At 38.0% G+C, this 23,710-nt stretch overlaps 4 protein-coding genes across 4 annotated transcripts; all 4 read left to right on the forward strand.

Annotated features, from left to right (window-relative positions):
• Window positions 1-1,148: 1,148 nt before the first annotated feature.
• Window positions 1,149-2,790, forward strand: LOC307252155 (putative pancreatic secretory proteinase inhibitor). Its single transcript, XM_080029738.1, has 4 exons — window positions 1,149-1,241; window positions 1,699-1,730; window positions 1,874-1,986; window positions 2,668-2,790. The coding sequence occupies exons 1-4, from the start codon at window positions 1,190-1,192 to the stop codon at window positions 2,711-2,713; spliced, it is 243 nt and encodes an 80-aa protein (XP_079885864.1). The 5' UTR covers window positions 1,149-1,189; the 3' UTR covers window positions 2,714-2,790.
• A 3,334-nt stretch (window positions 2,791-6,124) lies between these two features.
• On the forward strand, window positions 6,125-10,174 carry LOC307252154 (putative pancreatic secretory proteinase inhibitor). The gene is made up of 4 exons (XM_080029737.1): window positions 6,125-6,232; window positions 6,629-6,660; window positions 6,795-6,907; window positions 10,012-10,174. Exons 1-4 carry the CDS (start codon window positions 6,181-6,183, stop codon window positions 10,055-10,057), a joined length of 243 nt encoding a protein of 80 aa, XP_079885863.1. The 5' UTR covers window positions 6,125-6,180; the 3' UTR covers window positions 10,058-10,174.
• A 2,858-nt stretch (window positions 10,175-13,032) lies between these two features.
• Window positions 13,033-16,982, forward strand: LOC307251609 (putative pancreatic secretory proteinase inhibitor). The gene is made up of 4 exons (XM_080028984.1): window positions 13,033-13,097; window positions 15,841-15,872; window positions 16,008-16,120; window positions 16,864-16,982. The coding sequence occupies exons 1-4, from the start codon at window positions 13,046-13,048 to the stop codon at window positions 16,907-16,909; spliced, it is 243 nt and encodes an 80-aa protein (XP_079885110.1). The 5' UTR covers window positions 13,033-13,045; the 3' UTR covers window positions 16,910-16,982.
• A 2,480-nt stretch (window positions 16,983-19,462) lies between these two features.
• On the forward strand, window positions 19,463-23,374 carry LOC307252353 (putative pancreatic secretory proteinase inhibitor). The gene is made up of 4 exons (XM_080029999.1): window positions 19,463-19,522; window positions 22,237-22,268; window positions 22,403-22,515; window positions 23,256-23,374. The coding sequence occupies exons 1-4, from the start codon at window positions 19,471-19,473 to the stop codon at window positions 23,299-23,301; spliced, it is 243 nt and encodes an 80-aa protein (XP_079886125.1). The 5' UTR covers window positions 19,463-19,470; the 3' UTR covers window positions 23,302-23,374.
• The last annotated feature ends 336 nt before the right edge of the window (window positions 23,375-23,710 follow it).

Below are 23,710 nucleotides of genomic sequence, written 5' to 3' on the forward strand. Positions count from 1 at the left end.
CTTAAGGTGTTGGCTAGAAATGTGTGTCTCTCTTTTTTTCCAACTTATTGTAATGAAGAAGTAATTTACCATCAAAGACACTCTGACACATTGTGACAACCAACCCCATCAAGGGGTCGGTTGTCACACACTATGGGGTTGTTTGTCACAATGTTATCTTAATGGGAAAAATCTTAAAAAGAAGGCAAGGAGGCAGAACCAAATTTGAATGTTTAATTGCATTGTGAAGTTGACAAATAGGCCTACATAACGTTCTGTAGCCTTGGCAGCTGGTCTAGTTTGGGATGCACTGGGTTGTTTTGATTTTGTTGCCCTTTTTTCTTTTGCTTGCTAGCTGCCTTTTCCTGCTCTATTCTTTCCTTCTCTGGGGTGTCAGTGAGGATACAGCTTGACAATTTATTTCGTTATTGGGTTCCTTTTCTGGCTGCAGCCTTGAGATAACATGTGACAACCAACCCCCCAAAAAATTTGACGACCAACCCCAACTTGAATTTCTTGCTAGCATCAAGGCCAACAACCATCTGACAACTAATTAGCTTGCTAACCACAATCTAAACTATAGTTTACCCTTCACACTTTCTGAGGGTAACAAGTGTTTTGTTATAAACCCATTGTGTAAAAGCCTAGAAGAAAAATACTGAGAAGCAAAATATTTTGAATTTGACATGAAAAACACAAAACATCCTCTCACCTGAAATGCAGCTGTCTTCCTCCAAGGAAGTCTATGTATGTGACCTCTGATCCCAATTCTGGACCTTTTTTATATCAACATTTCAGAGCTAGCGCGCTCTGGTGGCGAGATATAACGAATGTGACATCCAACCCATGTGACAAATTACCCCGTTCTCCCCTACTACTGTAGGTATTGCAGAATCAGTACATTTATTTTTAGTAATATGTAGATGAACTAAATGACCTCTATTTAGAAGTACACTTTAAGGTAAATGTTAAAAATACCTTTGGATTATTTGTTTTAAGTGTACTGCTATTAGCTTTAACACAGTTGAATTATAGTATACCACTTTATCACCTGGGTTTGGGTTCCTGTGTATTCATGTGTGCTGATACGTTTCTAGAGTGTGCATGCGTTTGTGTGTCTTTTCTCACCTGCTGTGTTCCCACCCACACACAATTGGATTGCTGGTAAATACAGAGGCACATTCAGATAAGTTATTCATCCACTAACATCATGACTGGAAGAGTTGTTTTTCTGGGTGTCCTGCTCATCTGCGTGGCTGCAGGTAACTAAGGAAATGTATTGAAGGTATTTTTTGCATTCTAATTTGAGGTTTGTTAAAGGCTTTAGTCTAAAAAGCAATATTTCTGTTTAGAAGCCATGTATGGTGCCTGTAAAAAAAAGTATTCCCCCTCAATGGACGTTTTCATGTTTTATTGTGGCAGAGGAGATTCGATGTGGCTTTGTTGATACTGATTAGTAAGCGTAAAAAGAACAAGGTGAAACTGAGTCAAATAAACAAGTACGTAATGTCAGTATTACGCAATACTCTACCTTTATTTGCAGTGTATTACCAACGATATATCATAAATCAATAAAGGGGACTTTAATCCCAACATAAATTCATGTGGCTATAGTTGAAGTGGCTGTGTGCTCAGTTTTGCATGCTTATGCTATTTTTGGCATATGGAGTCAATTAATAATACGTTTATGGTCTAAGAAGTCACGTGCTCTCTTCACAGATGCAGGAGACAACTCTGGACTCCTGAGAAAGGTGGGTTTTGTTTGAACTGTGTGTTGGAGAGAGAGAAAGGTAACACCCATACAATGTGTGTATCAACGTAAATATGAAAGCAGGAAAGTCACAGCACCTCCTTTGTGTTTTGAACTGTTTTCTGTTTTTTTTTGGGGGGGCAGCCTTCCTGTGCTGACATGGGGGAGATTGTGGCATGCCCCCTCAACCTGGCTCCTGTGTGCGGCAGTGACGGAAACACTTACGCCAACGAGTGTACCTTGTGTGCCCAGAGACAGTGAGCACACACAGCTGCAGCACTCTCACAGCATTCACACACATTGCTTCAACAACACCCAATAGATTTACTCCGATGGAGGGATAAAGTGCCAGTGGCGACCACCAGAGAATGATTTTAAAGATTACAGTCACAGTACTGAACAGCAGCTGATTCAAATGACTGGAAGCAGCCCGGTTTAGTCTATGATTCACCGCTTGGTCTTTACAGGAAACAGGTAGTGGTCATTAGTCAGCACTAAAATGCATTAGTGCATGGATTTTTGGCAAACATTCTGAATCAAATTTACAGATGTCCCTACTTACAGAGAACTAATTCAATTAAAAATGTTGTTTGTCTGGCTCAGCTCTTGCTGGTCTCAACTACTCTATGTCTAAGTTAATAGCCTATAATACATTTTATCTTAAAAACTTTGGCTTAAAATATATTACTCTTTTTAGAAAGAGTTTTTTGTAAACAAATTTGGTTAAAGATCCTCCATGAAGGCTTTTTCACAGTTTATATTAAAGTATATCATCACTGCCGACTTTACGTCCCCTCTTAGGCACATTTTGAGTTTATGTGAGGTTTGGGTTCCCGGGAAAAATCTTTTGACTCTCCAATCAGTGACATTGATTGAAAATTGAACTGAATCTCAGCTAAAACACAATCCCATACATATGATTTGATGATTCTCCGCAGAATAACCAAGATGGACATTTTGATCGCCAAAGAGGAGAGCTGCTGACCAGGGCAGGGGATGATGTGATCGCTATGGTGACCAATGCAGATCTGATAACAGTACAAAGGATTGAACCAACATGGATCCTTTGACGTGACAGTTTGATCCCAGCTGTTCTAAATGTTTGTGCCATTGCAATGACTAATAAACAAATAAATGTCACTCAACATTAAACAAACTTCTGGTGTTTTCCCTTTCGTGTCATGAAAATCCAAATCTTATAATATATTTAAAAACATACAATAAGTCTCTCACATCAATAAGAAGTGTGAATCCAGTTACGGACAGAGTAAAACTGATGCTAGAAGTAGAAGAAATAAAGGAGAGGAACTTGGAAAATGCAATGGAGGTGATACAAGGGAAAGGAGTGTGAATGCCCCTCCACACGCTGTGATAGATAGACTGCCTGCCACTGAATCCAAGAGCCAACGCTCCCAATTCCTTTACAACCATCCTGACACCGGGCCCCAAGCCCTTGACAATCTAAACAATCATATAGACGACCAACGGCATGATATCAAGCTTTTCTTATCCAGAACAAGTTCCAGTTATCAGGTCTATCCTAGAAGTCAGCTCCTTTGAAACCTATCGCCCTATGTCCCCGCTTCCTGCAATTTTCGGATGACCCCAAATGCGTTTTCCTAGAGACTCTTAGGACCACATATCCCAACAGGATTTTGGGGCAGCTATAGAAAAGAGCCAAACCACTCAGCAATCCTCCATCTACACCTATGGAGTAGATGCACCTGATCTTATTCAGCCCCAGTGTGAGCATTTGCATGGCTGAAGGGAAACCCACTCAGCCCCATAAAGTTCTACGCCCTCAACGCCAAACCTTCCTACCTATATACACCTAGATGATTATGAAGTTAGTTATGGGTACATTGTTATATTGTTTAAAAAAAATGTTTTACTTAAAGGTTCAGTGAGCGAAATGGTTCTTTTAGCTAACTTCCTGTCAGTTACTGCAGTTAGCAGTCCCCTCCCTCGTCTCTACGTCACCACATTAATGCACTGCGGTCTTCAAGCAGCGAGTTATCTAGCATCATCTCAGATCCGTAAGTGCGATAAAACATGATAAAAATCATCAGAACAGACATTGGGAAGGATTTTTACCTGCTCCGCCATTGTCGGCGCATAAACATTCACCCATCTGTCGCTCTGAACGTGCACCGGCAGTGAGACGGGTGCCAGTTTGTAGCGTTCTCTCTTCTGATTGGATATCAGTTGTTGGATCCCAGTAATTTGCCGATTACATGCAGCGCTGGTGATTAAGAGATCGGAGTTATGAAATGCGCACACTATATATAAGTAATCACTGTATGAAAATAGAGCGATTTAACATGTATATTAACATAAATATATTGCCTTATATACCTTTAACCATGTTTACACGGTGAAAACGGAAAGGTTTTCCCTTTGCGTTTTCAAATGTTTCCACGTTCAGACGCAACTTTTTTTTAAACTTCCATCATGAACATGCATGTTTCAGAAAAACGGGCCTGGATCGCTGTAGTAGGCTATGCATGCCAAGACAGTAGTTGGAGGTGACACTATCCGTTTACTGTAACCGAAAATCAATGCCACTAACGTTCATTGAGGTTTTGATGTGAGCTCAGGGTTACAAGTATTGCAAATGACAAGTTTTCGGTCCTCTTTTTTCACCGCCTAGTACTCGTAGAAAACAGAATACATGCTCCTATGACTAGAGCACTGCTGCCTGGGCTTCCTGTATGAAGTTATTATTGTAGCAAAAATCTTTAGCACATGTAACTGCAGAGTGTGCATTCATACACTAAAGTTACAAATGTGTAAAAGTACATTTGAAATCATAAATAGGTTTCTACTATTGTAAACACAAAATAGGGGCTACGAGTTCACAAGTCTTTTGTTACATCCTATCCTGTGCATCACAACTTCAAAGAGTCATGCACTTGACACTTTTGCCACAATCATTGCAGTTGGTGCAAAACACGTTCGCACACCCATGTTTCATAATCTGAGAACATGCACAACAAGCATGCATTCGTAAACCCAAATGTGAACTAATGCATCAGAAGTTGCACACCTGTGAAAAATTTCCTCACAAATACAATTATCTAGATGATCGCTATGTTCATTCAGCATTTTAATGAGCGAGCACAAGTCCATCGATACAACTTGAATCTGCTGCTACCAGTCTCGGCTGTGCTTTTTCTTGCAGATACTTTTGCACCACGTCTATAGGTGGTACAAGTGTAGTTAAAGTGTATTGATAACTGGCGTCCAATCTGCCTTCTTAATAATGATTATAAAGTGTTTGCACAGACACATTTCCAATAATGTCAGACTAGTTCTGGACATAATTGACTATTCAGATTTATGTTTGATGACAGTTGTATTCCTTTCTTAAATGTTCAGAAGGCTTTCAATACAATTGAGCATCCCTTTATCTTCCATGCCTTAGTGACTCCAGCGTAAACACAGAGACCGGTTTCACTAGTTCACAGGGTGCCGCTGCAGTTGTGTTTTCAAAAGATTCCTATTCACCCTGGATGGAGGTTTCAAAAGTGTACTTTTCAAGCCTGTGTTTGCTGTTATCATGTAATGATATGATGCTTCTGAAAAAATATTTCTGCGATTGCACCGTTACCGTTTCCAATGCAAACAGCCTCAGCCTAAGTACAGGCTACTGGTTTTGGTGTTATAGTTAAAGTTTATTTTTTAATAAGTTAAAGTAGGCCTATACCACTTTAATACCTGGGTGTGTGGTTGTGTTTGTTCATGTGCTGACACGTTTCTCAAGCATGCATGCTTTTGTGTTTCTTTTTTCACCTGCTGTAGCTGCATTCCATTAGTAGTTGCACTTCCCCTCGTTCACTTCCCCTCAGCCCTTGGTATGACGTACCAGCATACGTTGCACGGAGGGAACTTGGAGCGTGGAGGGAGAGTGGGCAGGGGAGGAGCGGGGGATTTAAATGGAACCCACTTGCCCTTGTATTCACAATGGACCGTCAGTTACATAGGTAGTCCTGAATGCAAATAATACAGAATTATAACATTCTGCTAAGGTAACCTATATTGCAGAAAGCCATTTCCATAGCATAACAAACATTGTATATCGACATGAACTCAGTTCATCAAGATATTGGAACTTACACATGTAAATTGTTTGCGCCGACGTATTTTCTTATTTCTGTTAGTTTCAACCAAAAACATTTGTTTTAAATAGTCCTATAATTGGCAGCCATCGGTGTTAAAGCAGCAATGTGTAAACTGCAATACATTCACTGGATTGACTATGGAAATAGTCAATCCAGTGAATGTAGGAGGGTAAGTGCCGAGGGCAAGTGAACGAGGGCATGTTGAACGGGTAATGGAACGCACTTTACTATCTATGGGAACGCAGCATGTGTTTACTTTCCACCCACACACAATTGGATCGCTGGAAAATTCAGAGACACATTCAGATAAGTTATCCATCCACCAACACCATGACTGGAAGAGTTGTTTTTCTGGGTCTCCTGCTCATCTGCGTCGCTGCAGGTAACTTATCAAATTGATTTAAGATATTTTTCGCTTTCTCGTTGATATAGTCTATAGGGGTGTTATGTATTAAGGTTTTAAGTAGGCCTATATATAGCAATTGCTGTTCAAAAAACAAAGACTGAATCGTATGGTGCCTGTAGAACCCCTGCCTATAAAAAGTGGTTTTGGGGTTCAGTAACTCTTTAACAATGACAGATCACAAATATCAATAATCAGGACTTTAACAACATAAAATCATTTAGGCTAGTTGAATTGGCTGTGTAGTCAGTTAAACATGATATTTCTGTTTCTGTATCAGGTGGGTTGGTTGCTGTATATAAACAGGAATGTATGGCATATGGAGTCAACTATAAATATGTTTATGGTCTAAGAAGTCACGTGCTCTCTTCACAGATGCAGGAGATAACTCTGGACTGCTGAGAAAGGTGGGTTTTGTTTGAACTGTGTGTTGGAGAGAGAGAAAGGTAACACCCATACAATGTGTGTATCAACGTAAATATGAAAGGAGGAAAGTCTCAGCACCTCCTTTGTGTTTTCTTTGTTTTCATTCTCGGGACAGCCGTCCTGTGATGAAATGGCGGAGCATATGCTATGCCCCCGAAACTACGAACCTGTGTGCGGCAGTGATGGAATCACCTACGGCAATGAGTGTATGCTGTGCGCCCAGAGACAGTGAGCACACAAAGCTGCAGCACTCTCACAGCATTCACACACTTTGTTAAAACAACATCCAACAGATTTACTCTGATAGAGGGATAAAGTGTCAGTTGCGACCTCTGGTGGTATATGATGATAATACAGTCACAATACTGAACAGCAGAGGCCTGTTTCAGGTAGCTGGTTTTACATAGCCTACTCTGAGTTAAATCCTGCACTCTGGGTTGATGAGCAACTCTGGGTTTTCGGTTTCAGAACAGTGGATCAGCGTTGGGTAAATCAACTCTGAGCGTGTTCACTCTGGGTGGAGCGCGTGCGTAAAAGCCATCGTCAATGGATCGCTGATAACATGATTCACCATGGAAACAGAAGAAACAAATGATTGATCCTTCCACTTCTCCACTTCTCAAAAAAGAAAAGAAAAAAAAATCTCCGCTCCTCCCACTAGAGTTAGAAATATTAACGAATGAGTTTATGGTGTGGAGAAGAATTAACGGGGATATTGTCTCATAACTCTGATCTAATCTCCTCGGCAATTCAGAAAAAAACAGAGCAACATTTTTTGTCAAGAGAATCATTTTGCTTCCGTATGAGAAGCCATAGTCTATTTTAAAAAGTTATGCATAATAGCAGTAAAGTATTAAGCTGGCGCGGCACAGCATTGCTGACAGTGTTTTATATTCGCTGTATAATATGTTGGCAAGCTATAGCCTAATACTGTGCAGTAAACAGACTGTCGCTTCTTTTAAATGTGTCTGACGTTAGGTGACAGTTTCCATTGAAGAGCCTGATTGATTGATTACCAGATCCATTTTCTTCAAGTGATCACAGTTTAAATTATTATATAATGTTTATATTCATATTAGGCTATTTAACGAGGCTCGTCTGTGACTTTAGGATCGCACAAGTGAACAGTAACGATCGCGTGCAGCCGCATGGTTACATGAATCCACCTGACATAATCTGTTCAGTGGCACAGACGTTAAAAAGCATACAATACAAATAGGTTTATTAATCTGAATGTAGAGCATGTCACGATGTGTAAGGTGGCCGCCTATATGAACGGACCGAGGGCTGAGAACAAGGCTACTGATCAGATAAATGATCAGTCAAACGTAAAATCATCAGGAAATGATAAAAACATCCCGATGGAGATTTCTATGGAGTGATTTTGCTTCAAACTGTACAGGGACGCGTGTGACAGTGACACTCTTTATTCAGTCGGTGCTGCAGCGTAACAAACTCAGGGTAGGTCTAACCACCTCCCGAGCAGGTTAGACCCATGGCCTATGTTGCCGCAGTAACTGACTCTCGGTTGCGCTGAACCTGCTACCTGAAACGGAAAACCCAGAGTTTCCACTAACTCAGAGCGAACAAACTCTGGGTTGCCTCAAAACCAGCTACCTGAAACAGGCCTCAGCTGATTGAAATGACTGGAAGCTTTCTGGTTTAGTCTAGGATGCATCGCTTGGTCTTTACAGGAAACAGGTAGTAGCCTAGTCTAGATGGAAGAATAGGTCCACGCGCATAGGGTGGCTTTATTTTTGCAACCTGTTTTTTTTCTAATCCTTGAAGTGTCTATTTTAAGATTCTGCCAGGTAACAGGCTGAAATAATGGGTTTTGTGGTTTATTTTTAACAGTTTATTACACATTTACCAATTTCGAAAATGAAAACAGCAAAATTAAAGAAAGCATAACTTTTGAAGAAAAAAACATACAGAGGCAAATTAACAAATTTTTCCACATGATTCTGACTCAAGGAATTCAGTAAAATAGTTATTTTTAACATTCAAGTACATGTTCACTGTTTTTCTGGACAAAAACAGCGAAAAAACAGCAAAACATTTTTTATTACATCTATATTTTCTTTTTTTTAAATAAATAAACTAATACATTTAGTAAAAATGTAACTGTTTAGCAGTACCTAACTATTTAACTAACTAACTAACCTATAATTTTGATAAGAACTACATATTCCTACTCCCTACAGTCCAGGGAATAGGTATATGTAGTTCAAATTTTGTCTTGAGTCTTGGGCCTGCCATACTGTATAGTCCAGCAGATAGGTGCAATATATGAAGGAATTGTGCTTTTGATGATTCAAATATGAGCTTTGGCACACTGTAGAGCAGGCCTTAAAGAAGATTTTTGGCTATAGGGCCATCACCAATGTTTCCTATGGCACCATGTGGCGGCCAACGGTTGTTATTTTACATGTAGCTTAGCTTCTAGACCACCCAGGATCTTGGTTCTGGTGGCTAATCCTACATTTTTAAGGATGAGGAAGACAGTGGCACTATTTAAAACATGCTGGAAACTACTGAAGTACATGTACATGGCATTCAGGGAACACAATTATGGTAAAACCATTGAATATTAGCAGAATTTTACATATTTTTCACTATCAGGCAAGGTAAGTCGCGAGCCAAAACTTTTACTCACATAAAGTTTTATGTAACACCCCAAATACATTTGCATAAACATCAATTGAAATTAAAAATGGACCTAATCCTACTTTTACAAGAATGTAATGTAATGAAATTGGTAAAAGTGTAATAAACTGTTAAAAATAAACCACAAAACCCATTATTTCAGCCTGTTACCTGGCAGAATCTTAAAATAGTAACTTCAAGGATTAGAAAAAAACTGGTTGCAAAAAAAAGCCACCCTATGCGCGTGGACCTATTCTTCCATCTAGACTATAGTGGTCATTAGCCAGTTCTCGAAAGAAATGGCCAGTCATAGATCTTGGTGAGCTAAAACCTGGAAAAGGCAGCAAATATCAAGGGATTCTTTTGCATTATTACAGAGTGGCAAACGTTCTAACACAAGATGTTTCTATTACATGCATGGCTTGAAGAGAGAGCATAGTCAACTGAAAATATGTTTTGTCTGGGCAGTTCTTGTCATCTCTGAATCAAAGTAAAATCTTAACGACAGGAAAGATATGTTCACTAGAAATATACTGTAAGAACCTTTTGTGGACATCGCTCTTTGTCTATGTCTATTGCTATTATGTATTTAAACCCTATAACGCAAAACTTGCCCTGTTATTATTCCCGACATTCATACAAAGTTGAACTGAATCTCAGACATCCTTTCGTGATTCTCTCCGCAGAACAACCAAGTTGGACATTTTGATCACCAAAGAGGGGAGCTGCTGACCTGGGCAGATCTGATAAAATTGGACTGAACCAACATGGATCCTTTGACATGACATTTGGATCCCAGCTGTCCTAAATGTTAGTTCCATTGCAATGACTAATAAATGTCACTCAGCATTAAACAAACTTCTGGTGTTTTCCCTTTTTTATCATGAAATCCAAATCTCACCAATAAGAAGTGTGAATCATGTATAAGGATGAAGTAAAACTGATGTGAGAAGTAAAAGAAATAAAGAAAAGGAAGTTGGTAAATGCAATGCAGCTGATACAAGGGAAAGGGTGTGTGTGTGTGTGTGTGTGTGTGTGTGTGTGTGTGTGTGTGTGTGTGTGTGTGTGTGTGTGTGTGTGTGTGTGTGTGTGTGTGTGTGTGTGTGTGTGTGTGTGTTGTGTGGCCTGCCCACAGAAATGGCTGGGCCCCTGAAAACCTCCAGTCAATGGGCCCCCCTTACCCATTACTCCTATCAACAATGAGTGTGAGTGCGCTCATCCCTCAATAAACACATACATGTATTTGTAGAGGGACTAACTATCTTATCAACCAGGGACTTGCAGGGACAGTTGGGGGAGCAAGGGCTCATTATTATTTTAAAATAGTAGCACATTTCTGACTTAGCCCAGCATACCTACCAATTTATTTTGATTCGCTTACACTCACACAATTGTTTAACAGATCAACAGATCTCTACAAAATAATCAGTTCACACAGAGACATTGTTCTTCTTTAGTATTCACTAAAGCAAACAGTTTTTTCACAATGTGCACTTTTGCTATGCTACTAGCTTCTGGTAAGATACATTTACACTAATTGACTGCACCAAATATTGCACTTTTTTGTATTTCTGCACATGACATTAAATCATTTGAAATATGTTGGTGGTATTGTTGAAATAAATAACACTTAAAAAACAACATCAACAACAAATTCTTCACACAAAGGCGGTTCTCTACATGAAGAACCAAACCAACCTACCCTCAAAACTATAAAGTTGGCCTATGTTTGGTTGCAACATTTAGGCTTAGTTCATTCTCCTCTCATCACTGTAAGAGCACTGAAATCATTACAAAAAAGTTCTTAATCTTTGAACTCAAATCTGTTCCTTCAATTATTTCCAACTTCTTTGTGCCTTGTGTCTTTCTTTGCATTAAGAACTTTTTTAGGTCTGTTTTTATTGTTTGGAAACAATACAGAAAGCAGGACTTTGGTGGTTACGGCAATAATTAAAACAGGATGATGCTGCTCGTCAGCTTCATTGTGGTATGACCTGGCTGGTTGGTCAATTGGCCAGGTTTGTGAAAAACTGGTCAGACCTGCTGGTCGTGTCAACCTGAAGACTTATGTCAAAGCCTTTAGAAGTTATAGTCCCCAAAGGGAAATTGGGGAGAGAGAATTTAAACCTTGTAGACTCAGGAAAATTACAGAGTAAATGGAATGTAGAAGAACTGCAAAAGGTACCCAACCTGTTTTTTCATGGGGTTCAAATACTTTTCACAACGACACCCAGACAAAAGTAGCAGGTAGCTACCTACATGTGTTTTCCGTGAGCAGGAATGACTCAGGAAATATAATCCAGCCAAAACTGTTTAATATCAAAACCCAATCTTGTCACCATTTGGCACACAAAGGGTTGGATTATGTTTGAAACAGTTACACTCCGTTGTGCTCAATCTGAAACATTTTGAACATTTCTGCTTTATTTTTTATTTTTTAATAAGTTAAAGTATAGGCCTATTTAATACCTGGGTTTGTGGTTGTGTTTGTTCATGTCCTGACACGTTTCTCAAGCATGCATGCTTTTGTGTTTCTTTTTTCACCTGCTGTAGCTGCACCCCATTAGTAGTTGCACTTCCCCTCGTTCAATTACCCTCAGCCCTTTCAGAATTATAACATTCTGCTAAAGTAGAACGCCATTTCCATAGCATAACAAACATTGAATTTCGACATGGTAACTCAGATTATCAAGATATTGTTACTTTACACATGTAAATTGTTTGCTCTGACGTATTTTCTTATTTCTGTTAGTGTTAAAGGAATTATTTTATTAAACAACCCAAGTGTTTTCAATAAAGAGAATCTGAGTCAAGGCTTCTTCAAAAGCAGCAGGTGGAGTTTTTACTTGCAACAGCAAATGCAAGGGAATCAACATGCATCACAAGTGTAGCTTACATGATTGAGACAAGGAACTGAACAATGTACAGGATTATATGCAGTGAAGATGGTGTGTGCGAAAACACACTAGGTTTGTGTGTCCAGGTCATTGAGTTTCTTGCAAGATGAGTTTTAATTGCGCAGAGGTTCTTATCTGAGAACGGAATGTGGGAGTCTCTCTACCCCTTTCTGCAAGGACATTCACAGTACCTCTCTTGTGAGGTCAAACAAAGTTCATAGCAAGACAGTATGTAATGTGTTACCTTCATCAAAATGTTATAATATATATATAATGAAAAAAAGTTTCGTTGACAGTTAGTTTCAACCAAAAACATTTGTTTAAATTGTCCTATAATTGGCAGCCATCGGTGTTATAGCAGCAATGTGTAAACTGCAATACATTCTTTGGATTGTTCCTATGGAAAAAGGATAGGCTAATTGAGGCGTTTTGGAATATATTTATATATAGGCCTATATTTGTCCTGTGGGTGGCCGCAATGTCCCTAATTGCATACAGTCTACCGGAAAATAAAAGGAGAAGAAGAAGAAGACCAACTGCAATGCACTGTAGGCATGACCGTGGGTGATATCCACCTCGGAGTGACCATGGATGTTCACTCGATCACTCAGCTCTCCGAGGGTCTATCTCACGAAGTTCACTTCAGTTTCCAGACAATTGGAACGACACTCATGATGGTGGCGGGGATTCCCCCGAGGGCAAGTGAACGAGGGCCTGTTGAACGGGTTATGGAACGCAGCGTGTGTTCCCACCCACCACACACAATTGGATCGCTGGAAAATTCAGAGACACATTCAGATAAGTTATCCATCCCACCAACACCATGACTGGAATAGTTGTTTTTCTGGGGCTCCTGCTCATCTGCGTGGCTGCAGGTAAAATTGATTTAAGGTATTTTTGGCTTTCTCGTTGATATATAGGCCTAGTCTAATAGGGGTGTTATGTAGCCTATTAAAGGCCTACTTCACCGGTTTGAATATGAAGGTGTATTGAATTCTGAGATCCTATGTAGTATAAATGTGCAAAAAAAATTTAAATCGGTTCATCCTAGCCTGAGAAAAGGCAGAAAGAGTGTTTTTTTAACCCTATATTTCTCTTTCTCGTGACATCACAGAAAGAGAAATGTAGGGTTAAAAAAAACTTACTTTGTAAATATTACTGTGATGTCACAGTAAAAGACATCACAGTAATATTTACAAAGTAAGTTTTTTTTTAACCCTATATTTCTCTTTCTGTGATGTCACGAGAAAGAGAAATATAGGGTTAAAAAAAACACTCTTTCTGCCTTTTCTCAGGCTAGGATGAACCGATTTCAACTTTTTTCGCACATTTATACTACATAGGATCTCAGAATTCAATACACCTTCATATTCAAACCGGTGAAGTAGGCCTTTAAGGGTTTAAGTCTATAGAGCAATTGCTGTTCAAAAAACAAAGACTGAATCGTATGGTGCCTGTAGAACCCCTGCATGTAAAAAGTGGTTTTGGGGTTCAGTAACTCTTTAACAATGACAGATCAGAAAAATCAATAATCAGGACTTTAACAACATAAAATCATTTAAGCTAGTTGAATGGCTGCGTAGTCAGTTTTACATGATAACCATTCAACTTGAGGCCAATTTGGTGTTGAAAGTTTTAGAAATCTAACATATTATTTTTTAGAAATGTAGTGATATGTTGTAGTTCTCCATATTGTGTAGAAACATTTCCTGATAGTGGCTGTGATGAAATTATTTAAATATTATATAATTTTTGCCATCTTGTTCCAACAATCAGAGAAAATTGTCATTTCCATCACACTGCAAAAATGTCCTTTTTAAACAAAACTATGAACTGAGCCTGTATTTTCTAAATATCTAATGTAGTTGCACAACCAGATGTGATCAAATGCTTTAAATTAATTTATTTTCTGGGTTTTAAAGATAATATTTTTCCATTGTAAAGATGAAAATCTGCATAAAGCTATTCCACTTAAGTCTTTCAATCAATTTCTTAGATGGCACAATCATGATTTTTCTAAATCAGTAGTTTAATTGTATCAGTAGCTGAACAATTTCAAAGAATAAATAAAAACATAATGTTATTGTGTTTATTATTTGTGATTTTTCCTTCAAAATATGTACTGTGATGGTAATGACTGTGTGATGGAAATGACAGAATGTGAGGGAAATGACATGTGACAAACAGTAATGTTGAATAATGTGTATATGAATGAGCTAATAACTTGTTTTTGTAACTGTTTTAGTTCATATGCATATGTTTCAGTGATATAAGCCAAATGAAAAGCATTTATAACAACGCCATTGTCATTTCCATCACAGTCATTTCCATCACAGTCATTTCCATCACAGTCCCCTCAAAACATGAAAAAGGTGATGGAAATGACTGTTGTGGAAATGACATTTTGTCACATTTCTTAAATTATCTGCTTTTATACTGGCTTGTAAATGTCTTTTTTTAGAGTTAGCATTAAATACACTCAAAATACACAACATAAAATGTTTATTTTCTCATAAATTAATCATTTAAAGGAAATATGAGTTGTTTGGAAATGACAACCAATAAACATATTCTTGATTTAAAGGTGCAGTGTGTAATATGACATCATCAAGAAAGTTCTACAAAGTTCTAGAATGCAACACTCCCTGGGTAACCCCAACCCTTTCGAATAATAACAGAAGCTACAGTGGCCTTCAAGGACAAGAACAATTCTACATTTTAAAGAATGCACCTGATGACATTCCAACTATGACACTTTCAAGATGGCGGCACTAGGCCTTGGTCCAAAATATGCAGAAATATGGACATATATGAGACCCTTTCTAAGGGAAAAATAAATAATAATAAAAAAGAAATTCAGCAATTATGCACTAAATTAAATGTACTTATGGATATTATAATTACTTTCTACAAAATATGCTAGGAAATAAAACCCAAAATTCTATACACTGCAGGTTTAAGCAACCTTTACATTGACTTCTATGGTTGTCTGTTCCCTCCATGGAGCTGAATGTCTCCTCTAGCCATTGGCTCTACTGTCACATGACTATGCTGTGATCACCTAGTACACAAACCCTAAAGAAACCTCCCATAATTCACATTTTGTTCAGTGTGATCGAAATGACGGTGAACCTAAGGGACAGGTGTTCTAAAAATAAAATAATACATAAAATACTAATATTTCTTAAAATCCATCATACATTTAATTAGAATACACCTTTTTGTATTATTAAATGTTTAAAGTAATACTATATCAGTATTGAATTTTACAATTAAGCAAGGTTGAATGTCCAAAACTGGACCCGGGGACAAAGGATATATAGCCAAAACCACATATAAAACACAACTTTTTGCATAATAAAAATATTGACTGGTGTACCATTTATTTTTCCAAGAGTCATTTTAGTGTAAATTAAGTGTGACGAACTTTAAAAATAAGAAATGTGCTTTTATTTTCATTCGATCTGCCAAAACCAAATTGCCTCAAGTTGAAGAATGACCCTTCTGTATCAGGTGGGTTGGTTGCTGTATGCACTTGCATTTAAGCAGGAATGTATGGCATATGGAGTCAATTATAAATATGTTTATGGTCTAAGAAGTCACGTGCTCTCTTCACAGATGCAGGAGATAACGCTGGACTCCCGAGAGAGGTGGGTTTTGTTTGAACTGTGTGTTGGAGAGAGAGAAAGGTAACACCCATACAATGTGTGTATCAACGTAAATATCAAAGGAGGAAAGTCTCAGCACCTCCTTTGTGTTTCTTTTTGTTTTCATTCTCGGGACAGCCGTCCTGTGATGAAATGGCGGAGCCAAATGTATGCCCCAAAATCTACCGACCTGTGTGCGGCAGTGATGGAATCACCTATGACAACGAGTGTATCCTGTGCGGCCATAGACAGTGAGCGCACACAGCTGCAGCACTCTCACAGCATTCACACACTTTGTTAAAACAACATCCAATAGATTTACTCTGATAGAGGGATAAAGTGTCAGTGGTGACCTCTGGTGGTATATGATGATAATACAGTCACAATACTGAACAGCAGCTGATTCAAATGACTGGAAGCTTTCTGGTTTAGTCTAGGATTCATCGCTTGGTCTTTACAGGAAACAGACCATTAGCCAGTTCTCGAAAAAATGGCCAGTCATAGATCTTGGTGAGCTAAAACCTGGAAAAGGCAGCAAATATCAAGGGATTCTTTTGCATTATTACAGAGTGGCAAACGTTCTAACACAACATGTTTCTATTACATGCATGGCTTAAAGAGAGAGCATAGTCAACTGAAAATATGTTTTGTCTGGGCAGTTCTTGTCATCTCTGAATCAAAGTAAAATCTTAACGACAGGAAAGATATGTTCACTAGAAATATACTGTAAGAACCTTTTGTAGACATCCCTCTTTGTCTATGTCTATTGCTATTATGTATTTAAACCCTATAACACAAAACGTGCCCAGTTAAAGCTCCTCAATGAAGACTTTTACTACACTTTATCTAACTATATCTAACTTTAATTTTGAGTTCAGATGAGTTTTGATTTCCAGTTAAAATCACTTGAATCTATTATTCCCGACATTCATACAAAGTTGAACTGAATCTCAGCTCGATACAATCAGACATCCTTGCATGATTCTCTCCGCAGAATAACCCAGTTGGACATTTTGATCACCAAAGAGGGGAGCTGCTGACCTGGGCAGATCTGAAAACATTGGACTGAACCAACATGGATCCTTTGACATGACATTTGGATCCCAGCTGTCCTAAATGTTAGTTCCATTGCAATGACTAATAAATGTCACTCAGCATTAAACAAACTTCTGGTGTTTTTTATCATGAAATCCAAATCTCACCAATAAGAAGTGTGAATCATGTATAAGGATGAAGTAAAACAGATGTGAGAAGTGAAAGAAATAAAGAAAAGGAAGTTGGTAAATGCAATGCAGCTGATACAAGGGAAAGGTGTGTGTGTGTGTGTGTGTGTGTGTGTGTGTGTGTGTGTGTGTGTGTGTGTGTGTGTGTGTGTGTGTGTGTGTGTGTGTGTGTGTGTGTGTGTGTGTGTGTGTGTTGTGTGGCCTGCCCACACAAATGGCTGGGCCCCTGAAAACCACCAGTCAATGAGGGGGGCCCTCTTACCCAATAAGGGGCCCCCTTACCCATTACTCCTATCAACAATGAGTGTGAGTGCGCTCATCCCTCAATAAACACATACATGTATTTGTAGAGAGACTAACTATCTTATCAACCAGGGACTTGCAGGGACAGTTGGGGGAGCAAGGGCTCATTATTTTAAAATAGTAGCACAGCACATTTCTGACTTAGCCTAGCATACCTACCAATTTATTTTGATTCCCTTACACTCACACAATTGTTTAACAGATCAACAGATCTCTACAAAATAATCAGTTCACACAGAGACATTGTTCTTCTTTAGTATTCACTAAAGCAAACAGTTTTTTCACAATGTGCACTTTTGCTATGCTACTAGCTTCTGGTAAGATACATTTACACTAATTGACTGCACCAAATATTGCACTTTTTTGTATTTCTGCACATGACATTAAATCATTTGAAATATGTTGGTGGTATTGTTGAAATAAATAACACTTAAAAAACAACATCAACAACAAATTCTTCACACAAAGGCGGTTCTCTACATGAAGAACCAAACCAACCTACCCTCAAAACTATAAAGTTGGCCTATGTTTGGTTGCAACATTTAGGCTTAGTTCATTCTCCTCTCATCACTGTAAGAGCACTGAAATCATTACAAAAAAGTTCTTAATCTTTGAACTCAAATCTGTTCCTTCAATTATTTCCAACTTCTTTGTGCCTTGTGTCTTACTTTGCATTAAGAACTTTTTTAGGTCTGTTTTTATTGTTTGGAAACAATACAGAAAGCAGGACTTTGGTGGTTACGGCAATAATTAAAACAGGATGATGCTGCTCGTCAGCTTCATTGTGGTATGACCTGGCTGGTTGGTCAATTGGCCAGGTTTGTGAAAAACTGGTCAGACCTGGCTGGTTGTGTCAACCTGAAGACTTATGTCAAAGCCTTTAGAAGTTATAGTCCCCAAAGGGAAATTGGGGAGAGAGAATTTAAACCTTGTAGACTCAGGAAAATTACAGAGTAAATGGAATGTAGAAGAACTGCAAAAGGTACCCAACCTGTTTTTTCATGGGGTCCAAATACTTTTCACAACGACACCCAGACAAAAGTAGCAGGTAGCTACCTACATGTGTTTTCCGTGAGCAGGAATGACTCAGGAAATATAATCCAGCCAAAACTGTTTAATATCAAAACCCAATCTTGTCACCATTTGGCACACAAAGGGTTGGATTATGTTTGAAACAGTTACACTCCGTTGTGCTCAATCTGAAACATTTTGAACATTTCTGCTTTATTTTTTATTTTTTAATAAGTTAAAGTATAGGCCTATTTAATACCTGGGTTTGTGGTTGTGTTTGTTCATGTCCTGACACGTTTCTCAAGCATGCATGCTTTTGTGTTTCTTTTTTCACCTGCTGTAGCTGCATTCCATTAGTAGTTGCACTTCCCCTCGTTCACTTACCCTCAGCCCTTTCAGAATTATAACATTCTGCTAAAGTAGAAAGCCATTTCCATGGCATAACAAACATTGAATTTCGACATGGTAACTCAGATTATCAAGATATTGTTACTTTACACATGTAAATTGTTTGCTCCGACGTATTTTCTTATTTCTGTTAGTTTCAACCAAAAACATTTGTTTAAATTGTCCTATAATTGGCAGCCATCGGTGTTATAGCAGCAATGTGTAAACTGCAATACATTCTTTGGATTGTTCCTATGGAAAAAGGATAGGCTAATTGAGGCGTTTTGGAATATATTTATATATAGGCCTATATTTGTCCTGTGGGTGGCCGCAATGTCCCTAATTGCATACAGTCTACCGGAAAATAAAAGGAGAAGAAGAAGAAGACCAACTGCAATGCACTGTAGGCATGACCGTGGGTGATATCCACCTCGGAGTGACCATGGATGTTCACTCGATCACTCAGCTCTCCGAGGGTCTATCTCACGAAGTTCACTTCAGTTTCCAGACAATTGGAACGACACTCATGATGGTGGCGAGGATTCCCCCGAGGGCAAGTGAACGAGGGCCTGTTGAACGGGTTATGGAACGCAGCGTGTGTTCCCACCCACCACACACAATTGGATCGCTGGAAAATTCAGAGACACATTCAGATAAGTTATCCATCCACCAACACCATGACTGGAAGAGTTGTTTTTCTGGGGCTCCTGCTCATCTGCGTGGCTGCAGGTATAATTGATTTAAGGTATTATTCGCTTTCTCGTTGATATATAGGCCTAGTCTAATAGGGGTGTTATGTAGCCTATTAAGGGTTTAAAGGCCTACTTCACCGGTTTGAATATGAAGGTGTATTGAATTCTGAGATCCTATGTAGTATAAATGTGCAAAAAAAATTGAAATTGGTTCATCCTAGCCTGAGAAAAGGCAGAAAGAGTGTTTTTTTTAACCCTATATTAATCTTACTGTGACATCACAGTAAGATAAATATAGGGTTAAAAAAAAAATTACTTTGTAAATATTACTGTGATGTCACAGTAGGAGAAATCACAGTAATATTTACAAAGTAAGGTTTTTTTTTAACCCTATATTTATCTTACTGTGATGTCACAGTAAGATTAATATAGGGTTAAAAAAAACACTCTTTCTGCCTTTTCTCAGGCTAGGATGAACCAATTTCAATTTTTTTTGCACATTTATACTACATAGGATCTCAGAATTCAATACACCTTCATATTCAAACCGGTGAAGTAGGCCTTTAAGTCTATAGAGCAATTGCTGTTCAAAAAACAAAGACTGAATCGTATGGTGCCTGTAGAACCCCTGCATGTAAAAAGTGGTTTTGGGGTTCAGTAACTCTTTAACAATGACAGATCAGAAAAATCAATAATCAGGACTTTAACAACATAAAATCATTTAGGCTAGTTGAATGGCTGCGTAGTCAGTTTTACATGATAACCATTCAACTTGAGGCCAATTTGGTGTTGAAAGTTTTAGAAATCTAACATATTATTTTTTAGAAATGTAGTGATATGTTGTAGTTCTCCATATTGTGTAGAAACAGTTCCTGATAGTGGCTTTGATGAAATTATTTAAATATTATATAATTTTTGCCATCTTGTTCCAACAATCAGAGAAAATCGTCATTTCCATCACACTGCAAAAATGTCCTTTTTAAACAAAACTATGAACTGAGCCTGTATTTTCTAAATATCTAATGTAGTTGCACAACCAGATGTGATCAAATGCTTTAAATTAATTTATTTTCTGAGTTTTAAAGATAATATTTTTCCATTGTAAAGATGAAAATCTGCATAAAGCTATTCCACTTAAGTCTTTCAATCAATTTCTTAGATGGCACAATCATGATTTTTCTAAATCAATAGTTTAATTGTATCAATAGCTGAACAATTTCAAAGAATAAATAAAAACATAATGTTATTGTGTTTATTATTTGTGATTTTTCCTTCAAAATATGTGCTGTGATGGTAATGACTGTGTGATGGAAATGACAGAATGTGAGGGAAATGACATGTGACAAACAGTAATGTTGAATAATGTGTATATGAATGAGCTAATAACTTGTTTTTGTAACTGTTTTAGTTCATATGCATATGTTTCAGTGATATAAGCCAAATGAAAAGCATTTATAACAACGCCATTGTCATTTCCATCACAGGCATTTCCATCACAGTCCCCTCAAAACATGAAAAAGGTGATGGAAATGACTGTTGTGGAAATGACATTTTGTCACATTTCTTAAATTATCTGCTTTTATACTGGCTTGTAAATGTCTTTTTTTAGAGTTAGCATTAAATACACTCAAAATACACAACATAAAATGTTTATTTTCTCATAACTTAATCATTTAAAGGAAATATGAGTTGTTTGGAAATGACAACCAATAAACATATTCTTGATTTAAAGGTGCAGTGTGTAATATGACATCATCAAGAAAGTTCTACAAAGTTCTAGAATGCAACACTCCCTGGGTAACCCCAACCCTTTCGAATAATAACAGAAGCTACAGTGGCCTTCAAGGACAAGAACAATTCTACATTTTAAAGAATGCACCTGATGACATTCCAACTATGACACTTTCAAGATGGCGGCACTAGGCCTTGGTCCAAAATATGCAGAAATATGGACATATATGAGACCCTTTCTAAGGGAAAAATAAATAATAATAAAAAAGAAATTCAGCTATTATGCACTAAATTAAATGTACTTATGGATATTATAATTACTTTCTACAAAATATGCTAGGAAATAAAACCCAAAATTCTATACACTGCAGGTTGAAGCAACCTTTACATTGACTTCTACGGTTGTCTGTTCCCTCCATGGAGCTGAATGTCTCCTCTAGCCATTGGCTCTACTGTCACATGACTATGCTGTGATCACCTAGTACACAAACCCTAAAGAAACCTCCCATAATTCACATTTTGTTCAGTGTGAACCTAAGGGACAGGTGTTCTAAAAATAAAATAATACATAAAATACTAATATTTCTTAAAATCCATCATACATTTAATTAAAATACACCTTTTTGTATAATTAAATGTTTAAAGTAATACTATATCAGTATTGAATTTTACAATTAAGCAAGGTTGAATGTCAAAAACTGGACCCGGTGACAAAGGATATATAGCCAAAACCACATATAAAACACAACTTTTTGCATAATAAAAATATTGACTGGTGTACCATTTATTTTTCCAAGAGTCATTTTAGTGTAAATTAAGTGTGACGAACTTTAAAAATAAGAAATGTGCTTTTATTTTCATTCGATCTGCCAAAACCAAATTGCCTCAAGTTGAAGAATGACCCTTCTGTATCAGGTGGGTTGGTTGCTGTATGCACTTGCATTTAAGCAGGAATGTATGGCATATGGAGTCAATTATAAATATGTTTATGGTCTAAGAAGTCACGTGCTCTCTTCACAGATGCAGGAGATAACGCTGGACTCCCGAGAGAGGTGGGTTTTGTTTGAACTGTGTGTTGGAGAGAGAGAAAGGTAACACCCATACAATGTGTGTATCAACGTAAATATCAAAGGAGGAAAGTCTCAGCACCTCCTTTGTGTTTTTTTTGTTTTCATTCTCGGGACAGCCGTCCTGTGATGAAATGGCGGAGCCAAATGTATGCCCCAAAATCTACCGACCTGTGTGCGGCAGTGATGGAATCACCTACGACAACGAGTGTATCCTGTGCGGCCATAGACAGTGAGCGCACACAGCTGCAGCACTCTCACAGCATTCACACACTTTGTTAAAACAACATCCAATAGATTTACTCTGATAGAGGGATAAAGTGTCAGTGGTGACCTCTGGTGGTATATGATGATAATACAGTCACAATACTGAACAGCAGCTGATTCAAATGACTGGAAGCTTTCTGGTTTAGTCTAGGATTCATCGCTTGGTCTTTACAGGAAACAGACCATTAGCCAGTTCTCGAAAAAATGGCCAGTCATAGATCTTGGTGAGCTAAAACCTGGAAAAGGCAGCAAATATCAAGGGATTCTTTTGCATTATTACAGAGTGGCAAACGTTCTAACACAACATGTTTCTATTACATGCATGGCTTGAAGAGAGAGCATAGTCAACTGAAAATATGTTTTGTCTGGGCAGTTCTTGTCATCTCTGAATCAAAGTAAAATCTTAACGACAGGAAAGATATGTCCACTAGAAATATTAAGAACCTTTTTGTAGACATCCCTCTTTGTCTATGTCTATTGATATTATGTATTTAAACCCTATAACACAAAACGTGCCCTGTTAAAGCTCCTCAATGAAGACTTTTACTACACTTTATCTAACTATATCTAACTTTAATTTTGAGTTCAGATGAGTTTTGATTTCCAGTTAAAATCACTTGAATCTATTATTCCCGACATTCATACAAAGTTGAACTGAATCTCAGCTCAATACAATCAGACATCCTTGCATGATTCTCTCCGCAGAATAACCCAGTTGGACATTTTGATCACCAAAGAGGGGAGCTGCTGACCTGGGCAGATCTGAAAACATTGGACTGAACCAACATGGATCCTTTGACATGACATTTGGATCCCAGCTGTCCTAAATGTTAGTTCCATTGCAATGACTAATAAATGTCACTCAGCATTAAACAAACTTCTGGTGTTTTTTATCATGAAATCCAAATCTCACCAATAAGAAGTGTGAATCATGTATAAGGATGAAGTAAAACAGATGTGAGAAGTAAAAGAAATAAAGAAAAGGAAGTTGGTAAATGCAATGCAGCTGATACAAGGGAAAGGTGTGTGTGTGTGTGTGTGTGTGTGTGTGTGTGTGTGTGTGTGTGTGTGTGTGTGTGTGTGTGTGTGTGTGTGTGTGTGCGCGCGCGCGCGTGTGTGTGTGTGTGTGTGTGTGTGTGTGTGTGTGTGTGTGTGTGTGT

This window comes from Ammodytes marinus (genome assembly GCF_949987685.1).
Source record: "Ammodytes marinus genome assembly, chromosome: 6".
Taxonomy (NCBI): domain Eukaryota; kingdom Metazoa; phylum Chordata; class Actinopteri; order Uranoscopiformes; family Ammodytidae; genus Ammodytes; species Ammodytes marinus.

What these genes read in the sequence shown, in the direction of transcription:
- LOC307252155 (XM_080029738.1), top strand. Translation starts at nt 1,190, where the DNA reads ATGACTGGAAGAGTTGTTTTTCTGGGTGTCCTGCTCATCTGCGTGGCT. An exon ending in ACTCTGGACTCCTGAGAAAG is followed by an intron (nt 1,731 to 1,873) that starts GTGGGTTTTGTT and finishes TTGGGGGGGCAG; the next exon opens with CCTTCCTGTGCTGACATGGG. An exon ending in ACCTTGTGTGCCCAGAGACA is followed by an intron (nt 1,987 to 2,667) that starts GTGAGCACACAC and finishes GATTCTCCGCAG; the next exon opens with AATAACCAAGATGGACATTT.
- LOC307252154 (XM_080029737.1), top strand. Translation starts at nt 6,181, where the DNA reads ATGACTGGAAGAGTTGTTTTTCTGGGTCTCCTGCTCATCTGCGTCGCT. An exon ending in ACTCTGGACTGCTGAGAAAG is followed by an intron (nt 6,661 to 6,794) that starts GTGGGTTTTGTT and finishes TTCTCGGGACAG; the next exon opens with CCGTCCTGTGATGAAATGGC. An exon ending in ATGCTGTGCGCCCAGAGACA is followed by an intron (nt 6,908 to 10,011) that starts GTGAGCACACAA and finishes TTCTCTCCGCAG; the next exon opens with AACAACCAAGTTGGACATTT.
- LOC307251609 (XM_080028984.1), top strand. Translation starts at nt 13,046, where the DNA reads ATGACTGGAATAGTTGTTTTTCTGGGGCTCCTGCTCATCTGCGTGGCT. An exon ending in GCTCATCTGCGTGGCTGCAG is followed by an intron (nt 13,098 to 15,840) that starts GTAAAATTGATT and finishes CTCTCTTCACAG; the next exon opens with ATGCAGGAGATAACGCTGGA. An exon ending in ACGCTGGACTCCCGAGAGAG is followed by an intron (nt 15,873 to 16,007) that starts GTGGGTTTTGTT and finishes TTCTCGGGACAG; the next exon opens with CCGTCCTGTGATGAAATGGC.
- LOC307252353 (XM_080029999.1), top strand. Translation starts at nt 19,471, where the DNA reads ATGACTGGAAGAGTTGTTTTTCTGGGGCTCCTGCTCATCTGCGTGGCT. An exon ending in GCTCATCTGCGTGGCTGCAG is followed by an intron (nt 19,523 to 22,236) that starts GTATAATTGATT and finishes CTCTCTTCACAG; the next exon opens with ATGCAGGAGATAACGCTGGA. An exon ending in ACGCTGGACTCCCGAGAGAG is followed by an intron (nt 22,269 to 22,402) that starts GTGGGTTTTGTT and finishes TTCTCGGGACAG; the next exon opens with CCGTCCTGTGATGAAATGGC.